The 9280-nt window shown below is 38.7% G+C and overlaps 1 protein-coding gene across 1 annotated transcript in view; it reads right to left on the bottom strand.

Annotated features, from left to right (window-relative positions):
* Nucleotides 1-9274, bottom strand: part of LOC110398634 (toll-like receptor 6) — a gene marked incomplete in the record, with an annotated part of 13959 nt that extends 4685 nt beyond the window's left edge. The window contains 2 exon segments of the mRNA XM_021396492.1: nt 1-1274; nt 1749-9274. Of these exon segments, the coding sequence (XP_021252167.1) occupies nt 1-1188 (1188 nt within the window).

Below are 9280 nucleotides of genomic sequence, written 5' to 3'. Positions count from 1 at the left end.
AAATTTATTCCTACGCAAAATAAGTAATTTCAAATCTGCCAAAGTGTCACAATTCTGGAACAGTTCATCCGTCAGGGCATTGCGAGAAAAATTTAAATACCGAAACAAGCTTGCTCTTTTTGGGCAAAGCATGTGTGGCATACATGCATCATGTATTGTCAAACTATCAATATTCATCTCTGAAAACTGTCTGTATAGAATCTCCTGGTTGAAATAATACATCTTATTTCGAACATGCTCCAAAGTTAGTGCTTTCATGGAGACACCTGACGATATCAGTTGTTCCAGAGAGCTCGAAAGGGATACAAGTTTATATTCAGTCAGCTTCACCACTCTTCCCCGAAAAATCAAATTTCTCACAGTGAAGTGCTCCACAGGTGAATACCAAGCTAGCAGGAAAATTTCCAAAATGACAGTCCATTCTAAGTCCACAGTGTCAAGCATCAGTTCTGTTACTTTGGTTTTCTTCAGAAGGTCTAAAGAAGGAAAGGGAAAATCTCTGTGGCTCGAGTTATATCTTAAGTTAACTATTTTTAAGCTTTCTGAAGTTCTCATTCCATCATATAAGAGGGAAAAATTGAAGTTTTGGTTTGCTGCAAAAACAATGTGAAGGCTCCTTGTATTCAAGGCTGTCAGACTCAGAGGTTCATACAGAGAAAAGTCTTCTAAGGTTAGGAAGACAGTGTTCAGCTGCAAATGTGTCACATATCTGAAGTCTGACCTTCGTATCATCATGGCACTTAATCCTAGGTATTCCAAGTGAAACATGATCCCAAATTCCTGACAGATGGGCAAGACAGTAAACTTGTTGAAAGAAAGATCTAAATGTCTAAGACGTGCAAGCATTTGACAGTAAGCTTTCCAAATGTTATTGTGAGATAAATCTAAGTATTCTAAATCTTGATTAAATGTGAAGACTCTAAAGTCAAGTTCTGTAATTAGATTATGAGAAAGGTTTAATACTTGAAGGTCAGGAAGAGAAATAAATTCCAGGGCACTAAGCTCAGAGATCCTATTGTGTGATAAATCTAATATGTGAGTATGAACTGGAATGTTTTTTGGAACTTCAGTTAGCAGGTGTCCTGAATAGTTTGCAGTGATTTCATTTTCCACAGTTGGCTGGATATTATTCCAAAGTATGAATAAAAACGCACAAGTAAAGACATAGATACTTGTAAGGGGTCCCATTTTGTGTCTCAGAATTGAGATTCTTCAGAGAAACACAAAAGCATATATTTGTTTTCTGTTCAATATACCTCAGTAAGAAGTCCAACCTACGAAAAGAAAATACACAGACTTTTCTGAATTTGTTGAATTGTTGAATTTGCTGCTTACTGCTAAAACAAAAGAATACAAAAATTACACAATGAAAATATATTTTTGCATACTTTCTCTAAGACATTACCAATACCATAAAAAAAATCCAGTTATTGATTTTCTCAGTTAAGTAGAAAAAAAATTCTTACATAATAGTAGGAATACAATCGGTGATATGTTTAAAAAATGCAAAGATGTTAAGGAATATCTCAATTATCTTCAGAAATTTAGAAACAATACAAACAGATATCAATATGGAGAGTTGGACTAGATGACCCTTAAAGGTCCCCTCCAACTCTAAGGATTCTATGATTCTATATTATCTTTCGGAGTAAAGGAGAATACAACAAGCAGATACACCTGAGATCTGATCGATTCCACAACACATATAACAAAAGAAAAAAGTAAAGAAAGCAGCAAACATCACCCACCTTTTGTGGATTCCGTTTATCTCTGAGTGAAGAACCAACAAATGACTACTGCGTACTCAGTTAACAACCTCAAAACAGATTTTCAAACATATGTAATCTTCAGCTGGAGAATCTCACACAAGATGCTTGTCCCTTGACTGCTACGCCAGGAAGTAGGAAGAACAGGTTTTTATACGTAGGCTGGATAATGTTAAGTAACAATAAAATTTCCCTGCAAAGCAGGTATTAAAAACACAATGAAAGGAAGTTTTAACAAGCCAAACTTGAAGTATGTTTGCTTCTTCAGCATTTAATTAACCGTACGGTTTAGGAGGAAATAAGCCTATTTGCTGTTCTCCAAAGTAAGATTATTTAAATATTTCTGCATTTCTAAGTTTGTGTCCATTTCTGTTGGTTACACAGTTCATCCGCTGTATCTCCTCTTTTGCATGCACAGAAAAGAGGAAGCAGAACTTTCACAGACCACTGCTCTTCATATCAAAACCTTTTGCAGAGCTTTTCCCCTCTGAGTTATTTTCCTCAGCAGGCACATTAATGATAGTCGCACATTAGCAGACTTAAAAGCTTAGATATAAATAGTATTACCAGGCAAACTAACACAATTCAAAACTTTCACAGGTCAGTCCTCTTTACACTAGATATGGCTTAGATGGTTAAACCAGGGAAATGCCATGTTGTACCTTAATTAAAAAAAAAAATTGTAAAAAAACCAAAACTACCGATACTATGTGACATGAAGGCTGAAGGACAGCCATGAAGAATAAAGCAACAGAGGGCAATCTGGGGATGGAGAAATCCCATAAAACAGTCATTCAATTAAAGGTTTGAACAGGGGCGAGAACCTAGTGAACAAATCAACAGAGCAGAGCCAGTGCACTTCAGAGGCAGAATAACTGAAAACATCTAATTCCCATGAGCCTCCAAACTAATTTAACATGCTTCAGTAAGATTAATTAGCAAGGAAGAAAGAAGATGAGTGAAATAAATGAAGATTCATTTCATCTTAATGATTTTTAAGATTAAAGGCATGAAGTATGTAATGAATTCTTCAAGTATAAGCAAACTGGAGCACCCTGGCTGATTCTGGACTCAGTCTAGAGCTTACTCCTCACCACAGAACAGCACCTTGGAGGAAATTTAAATGCAAGAAGGTATTCAGCTAAAGAAAGCCGACAAGTATGAAAATTTATTCTAACAACTGGTGCCAGATATACTTGAAGTTTGCACTAGATTCCTCCTAAACTTCTCTTTTACGATTACCTCTTCAATTTTGTAACGAAGAATGTAACCTTTTTTCTTTGCTGGAAGAAAATTTATCTTTCATTTTAAGATTGATGAGTAAGATTGTCGTGCTGAAACCTCGTGACAGTAAAGCATTCTGCTTTCCTCAGTGTAATGGATCTGTGTAACTCATTGCAGGTTAACACTCTGAGCCATCTGTTTCCCTAGACAAGACTGGGAATCATGAGTGTTTCTCAATAAGCAGCAAGAGTCTGATTGTCAGCTGATATCGTCTTTTCTTCATCTTAAAGGAGAAGTTGCCACTGGTGAGCATTAAGCCATGCAAATAAGTAGACTGAGGCGCTTGCTGACAGAACATTATTATCATAATCAAATTAAGAACAATATTCTGGAAACTGATGCCAGTTTTCTCACCAGTATCATTACTGAAAAATCTTTGCTGTGTAAGCAAAATCAAAAATACCATCAGCTTTCTTCAAAATTTACTCCAGTACACACAAGGCTATTAAAGGTACCTACATCTTCATTTGTAATATGTTTAATGTCCTCTCCATCCTTCTTTATCAGACTTCAAGGTACATTCAAAACTGTTTTTTACAAAACTGTTTTTTCAAAACTGTTTTGTACTTTAGAGAGATTTGCACCATAAACAAAAGTTTGGAAAGAGTTAAAATAAAACCAACACTCCTAAATACTTCTGTTAATTCTTTAAGGGCAGTGCTTGATGTTATTTTTCCTAGTGCATTCAGGAAAGCTTTGTTTCAGGGTGGTTTCTGTTTGCTGATTAAGTCATTCTGCATGATATGAAAAAAAAAGCAGTGTATTTCTGTCCATGCATAATGAATGTAGCAGCTAAATACTACCCTTTGTCCTGAACATACCCTTACTAACACAGACATCTAATTCTAGTACTTGTCTATACTGCTGCCGTTTTCTGGTGTCTTTTTATTTTTCCAGTTGTTTTGTTTTTGTAACTGATGCTACCAATGAGCACTTATCTTCACAAACAGCCTTTCCTCAAGGTGCATTTCACACTTCTGCCTACATATTGTGTTTACGTACCCAGAGAGGAACAGCAGCTACACTCAGCTGGACTTCAGAAGCTATTTAGGACTGGTGCTGCCCCTGAATGATTGAAAAATCTCTCCAATGGGAATGCCTAGAGGTAACTTGCATGTGCAAAACACTGAGTTAAAACATACCCAGAGCAGCTGGACTCATCCAAGCATTTACTAAACGTTAATACAATTATTAGAAGTTGCTAGTGGCTAGGTTAGTGTTTGGTCATATTAAAGACCTTAGCTTCAATGGCAGCTCTTTCACTGTCACAGCTTATTCCCGTGTGTCATTTAGGCAAAATGAATGCTAATGCCGCCAGAACTCAAACTGAGATATTGTTGCATTTAATGCCCAAGCCTATTTTGCTTGGGCATAGACAGACACAAAGAACAAAGCATGGAAGTCAAACTGTGTTCCCCATAACAAAGAACCACCTTGCAGAACACAGAACTTTCTGATTTATTGGTTTATCAGTACTGCTTCCCCTCAAATGAGCAGCAACTGAAAATGATCATTACAGAAACTCTTGGTAAAGGTTTCTGAAAGAAAAAACTGTATCTATCTGAAACACTGAGTAAAAACATGGGTTTGCGGGAGGTTTTGAACCTTCCCTTCAGCAGAATGCCTCATATCCCATGGAATCCCCCTTTCCCCTCTCAAGCACTTTTCCTTGGTCTAATTTGCTGCATCTGAGCTTCAGAGATGATGCTTTGCGATGTTTCTAAGACAAAAAAGAGCTGAGCTCTCAGCAGGGCAACCCCCACGTGCATCCTGACTTCCATTCTGTCACAGTTAGGTTTCCTCTATAAACACTACTTAAACATACGTAAAAGCATATTTGCTTCATTCTGCACATTTTCTGGGTTTGGAAGGTGGTTAACTCCTATGTTATCGGTTCTGCCTGTTGATATTATTGTGCATGTGAAAATAGCATTCCCGCTAGTCACTGAGATGACTAGCCAAATGCCAGGAATCTGCTGATATGGTATCTGACATTAGAATATATTTACATACACCCTTTTCTGATATGTGTAGTTCATTAGCAGTTACAGCTTCCTGTGTAGAACCAGCCACAGATACACATGACCTGTGTGCATGGAAAAGGGCAGCTACTTTTCCAAATGTGCAGATACTAGTGCCAGCAGAGAGAGTGACATGGGATGTGAGGTTAACACACGGCCCCACATATGGGAAAAGCTTCTTCTTGGACTGAAACTGCTTTTATATAAAGTGTTCAGAGTATGGATAATTTTTTGAATAATTGTTTGGAATATCCTGATATATCTCTAGAGAAATCTTTTCCCCTGCAGAATCTGAGAAACTAGATGCAGTGATTCACACCATGTGTAGCTCTTTTGCCAATTATCTGGCACACAGCATGGACAAGAGTGTAACAGTATGGGACCTTCCAGTTCCAAATTACCAGATTTAATATTTCTCCATTTTTATCACAAGCCTCTTTTTCCAACATTATTCACTCAAGGATATTGGACATATACCAGAGACTTGTAATTACATATTTCTGTTTGATCACACCAGCTGTCTTGCCAAAGGTATATCTAGTTTGGAAGTTCTTTCCAAAATGGTAAGCAAACCCCAGCTAAAATCTTCCACTACGCCTAAAAGACATATTTTCCAACAACGGGTGTGTGCTCTCACCTGAGCAGCACAAAGGACTCCAAGTGAGTTCTGCGACTTTCCAAGGATATTCCCCTCTTCTCCAGCCAACAGAAGAAGCCAAATGAGTTCATAGTTTCAGCGACTGCTGACTAAAACTCTGAGGCTTCTGAAGAAAATTTTCAAGCAAGCCACCATGTAGGCAGGCCGCTGTGCAAAAGAAATGGGCAAATCACACTAAGGCGGTTCGCCTCCAGTTGCCTGAAGATTATATGAATCATACACTGAAGCACTAGTTCGAGGGGATAGAGGATGCACAGAAAAAAATTATTCCCACAGTCCTGAATGAAAAGCCTGCAATTTGTTAATACGTTTGTTGTATTAATTTTGAGGCTAAATGGAACAAGACATCTAAAAGTTTCAAATTTGATCTTTTCCCTACAAATCCTTAGACAGTTGTTCACAGTTCAATACTTCAAGTCAAGAGATCTCAGCCTGCTCAGACCTCAGAAAAAAAGTCACAATTAAAATATTTAGCAAATAATAATGAAAGATGGAAGGTGATAAAAATGCAGACCTTCAATAAGGATTTCATTTCAATATATCTTCTCTCTTTTATGATGAAAATTTTTAGTATAACTTCCTGATTGTTGATCATCTAAGTCTGGTATTCAAGATGGCAAACACTTGTCCTTCTAGGGACAGAGGAAACTTGTTGTGATGATCTTCAGCAGTTGTGAATGTCTGTTGGAATCCAGCCATGTTTTCTTGAAGACAAAACACCAAAAATACAGGTAAAGCGGCCTGCAATATTCCTATACAGGACAGAAAATGTTGTCCTTCTGACTCCACAAATAGAGGGTCTTATCAGTTGTAACAAAATACTGCAAATTTTTTAGCCTCTGACAGGTTATGCCTTTCTGATTAGGAACCTATAGCTGTGCTGCAAAAGATACTGTTTCCACCGTAAATAACAGATTCTTAGAATTACAGAATCATCTAGGTTGGAAAAGATCAAAATCAAGTCCAAGTTTCAACTTGACCCACCAAGTCCTATGCGTAAACCATGTCTCTTAGAGCCTTTGTGGAAAAATGCAGATCACAGCAACTAGCCCATGAGAAAGGGCTCATGTTATCTCGAGAACTCAAGTAAACTGCCTCTAGCTTCTGTATGTAGAAGAAACTTGTTTGTGAGAAACTGCTCTGTAGCTGTAACTAAGTCTCCTTACTTCCTGTGAATGGCTTGACTATTCTGATACGTGATGCTTTATTGTCTCCCGCTGATATACACGGCCACAGTGCTAAGGATGGTTATCAGATATCATGCAGGCCTGCTGCCATTGGTATCTGCTTGGGGTAATCCCAGGGTGGACACTATACTGGTTAGACGTCACTGGTAATGAGAATTTGGTGAAGAATGACCAGCCAGCTGCCCCCAGTAATGTGAGTACCTCACTATTAAACTGATGAACTTTTACTTGCCTCTGTGTGCTTTCTTCAGGATTGGTAAACCTTAAACAGAAGCGGTGGTGCTTTTGTATTACAGAGCCACACCCATATGTCTTTTAAATACCTCCAGGGATGAGGACTTCACCACTTCCCATGGCAGCCCACTCCAATGTTAGATCACCCTCTCTGTTAAGAAATTCTTCCTAATGTCTAGTTTAATCGTCCTCTGGCACAACTTGAGCCCTTATGCTCTATCAATTGTCACCTGAGAAAGGAGATCAACATCCTCCTCACTGCAACCTCCTTTCAGGTAGGTGTAGAGAGCAATGAGGTTTCCCTTCAGTCTCCTCTTGATTAAACAACCCCAGTTCCCTCAATCACTCCTCGAAAGACTTGGTTTTTAGTCCCTTCACCTGCTTTGTTGCTATTCTCATTACATGCTCAAGCAACTCAGTATCCTTCCTGTAGTGAGGGGCCCAAAATGGAACACAATATTCAAGGTGCAGCCTCACTAGCGCAAAGGACAATCAATTCCACAGTCCCGCTGGCCACACTAGTTCCAATGCAAGCCACGCTGCCATTGGCCTTCTCAGCCACCTGCCTACGCTGCTGGTTCACATTCATCCAGCTGCTAAGCAGCACCCTCAGGTCCTTTCCTGCAATGAAATTTTCCAGCCATTCTTCCCCAAACCTGTACCACTGCATTGGGTTGTTAAGACCCAAGTGAAGTACCGGGCACTGAGTCTTGCTAAATGGTATGAGATTGGACTCAGCCTGTCCAGATCTCTCTGCAGAGCCTTCCTAGCATGAAGCAGTTTTGCAGTCCTGCCTAACTTGGTGTTATCTGTGAACGAACTGAGGGTACGCTCAATCCTCTCATCCAGATCATAGATAGAAACATGAAACAAAACTAGCCCCAACACTGAGCCCTGGAAATGCAACTGGTGAGCAGGCACCAACTGAAATGAGCTCTAGTCACTGTGACTCTTCGAGACTGGTCATCCAGCCAGTCCTTCACCCAGAAAACTATGCTCCTGTTCAAGCCATGAGCAGCCAACCTCTCCAGAATACTGTGGGAAACAGCGTCAAACACTTCACTAAAATCCACATAAACAACATCCACAGCTTTTCTCTTATCTACTAAGCAGATCATGTCATCACTGAAGGAGATCACATTGTTTTGATAGTAAGCTTAAAATTAGATACACGTATGAGAAAAATAAAAGTATAAATCTAAAGAAAAGGAGGAGGTAGAGAAGTCAAGTTTCTCAAGATGCAGCCAATGATAATGAAGGCAATTCTGGCAACACCTTAGTTTCATTGATCAAGATAACACTCAGGATCAAGATGGTGCCAGGAGTCTATCACAGGATGAGAATTACATCTCTGTCCACCCACTACTTATTCTTGGCAGCAAACATGAAAAGCTCATCCTTCTTTTTTCAGAAAAAAAAATCTCCCTTCTTTCCCCATTCAGTCCACTTTTTCGATATGGCCATGCCTGCCCCCATGTGCTAGGTATTTGGAGTCGTATACCTGGGTCCCATACTATAAGTTTCACAGTCTGAGAAAACATTACCCAGGAACCACCTCAAATGCTGAACGTTTAGACATCTTAGCAGGATAGATAAATTTCCTCCTTGCAAATTAATTTTAACAAGAGGTCCTGTGATCAAGATGTCTAAGCTTTGTGATTAATGTATATCTCTTAAGTCACCAGCAATTCAGGCTCTTCAATATGACTATATTAACTGCTTAAGATTTTATTCTGTTGAGAAAAACAATACTACAATATTTCAAGAATGGCTTCAAAATCCATATCCAAACTCTATCTTTGTGTCCATATAAAGTGACTTCTAGTAAGGCAGGCTGAATTTTTCATATAGTGACAAAGCATAACCAACTATCTAGATATAAGGTTTTATTATAAAAAGAGAAATATATTGAAAATCAGTGGAAATAAAATAGTATTTAATGTTTCACAAAAAAAAAAATAAAAAATAGAAGAAACCGCATTATAAAGACTTCTAATCTGTTTCTCCACATTTCTGTCCATAAGCCAGGGACAGATTAATGCTAATAGCTGCCCTCAGGTTAGCCCAGAAAAGCGCATGCTTGCTCCTCTCCTTTGGCCACTCCAGGTAGGTTCTCTTTGCCATGAGAGC

The sequence above is a fragment of the Numida meleagris genome, chromosome 4 (assembly GCF_002078875.1).
Source record: "Numida meleagris isolate 19003 breed g44 Domestic line chromosome 4, NumMel1.0, whole genome shotgun sequence".
Lineage (NCBI taxonomy): Eukaryota > Metazoa > Chordata > Aves > Galliformes > Numididae > Numida > Numida meleagris.
The sequence above is the reverse complement of the archived record's forward strand: the minus strand, read 5'-3'. Positions and strand labels throughout refer to the sequence as shown.